At 42.1% G+C, this 648-nt stretch overlaps 1 protein-coding gene across 1 annotated transcript in view; it reads left to right on the top strand.

Annotated features, from left to right (window-relative positions):
• LOC136837993 (uncharacterized) overlaps nt 1-242 on the top strand; it is a 5,611-nt gene extending 5,369 nt beyond the window's left edge. Inside the window, exon 3 of the mRNA XM_067102858.1 lies at nt 1-242. This exon is cut by the window's left edge and continues 533 nt beyond it. Within this exon, the coding sequence (XP_066958959.1) occupies nt 1-242 (242 nt within the window).
• Nucleotides 243-648: the final 406 nt, after the last annotated feature.

Here is a 648-nt window from a genome sequence, read left to right as displayed (position 1 = left end):
GAGCTAAAGTTGTGGCCTTGCTAAAACCTGGCAAAGACCCAAAGATTCCTAAGAGCTATCGGCTAGTATCTCTTCTCTGCACCTTATACAAACTGTATGAACGAATGATAATGGCCGGCATATCTCCCACAGTCGAAGAACAACTGACACCAGACCAGGCTGACTTTAATATCTTGGCTCTGAGCCTTCAGTATATGGAGGGTGGCTTTGAAAAATCACAGGGACAGTGTTTGTTGACCTAACAGCAGCCTATGACACCGTGAACCACAGGTTACTTCTTTTGAAACTTGCCAAATTTATTCGCAACTCAAGCATTGTGCACATCATCCAGTCACTGCTGAGTAACAGACTTTTCTTTGTCGAAATGGACGGCAGGAGAAGCAGATGGCGAAAACAGAAAAACGGCCTCCCACAAGGGTCTGTGTTGGCCCCTATGCTTTTCAACATCTATACCAACGATCAACCACAGTTTAGTGATATCCGTAGATTTATATATGCAGATGATCTGTGCCTAGCCATCCAGTCAGATTCATTTACTATCATTGAAAACAAATTATCAGATGCTTTGAAAGATCTTAATGAATACTACAAGCAAAACTTCCTAAATGCCAACCCAGACAAAACAAAGGTATGTGCTTTCCATCTTAA

The sequence above is a fragment of the Macrobrachium rosenbergii genome, chromosome 4 (assembly GCF_040412425.1).
Source record: "Macrobrachium rosenbergii isolate ZJJX-2024 chromosome 4, ASM4041242v1, whole genome shotgun sequence".
In the NCBI taxonomy this organism is placed as follows: Eukaryota; Metazoa; Arthropoda; class Malacostraca; order Decapoda; family Palaemonidae; genus Macrobrachium; species Macrobrachium rosenbergii.
This window is presented reverse-complemented; position numbering and strand designations above follow the sequence as displayed.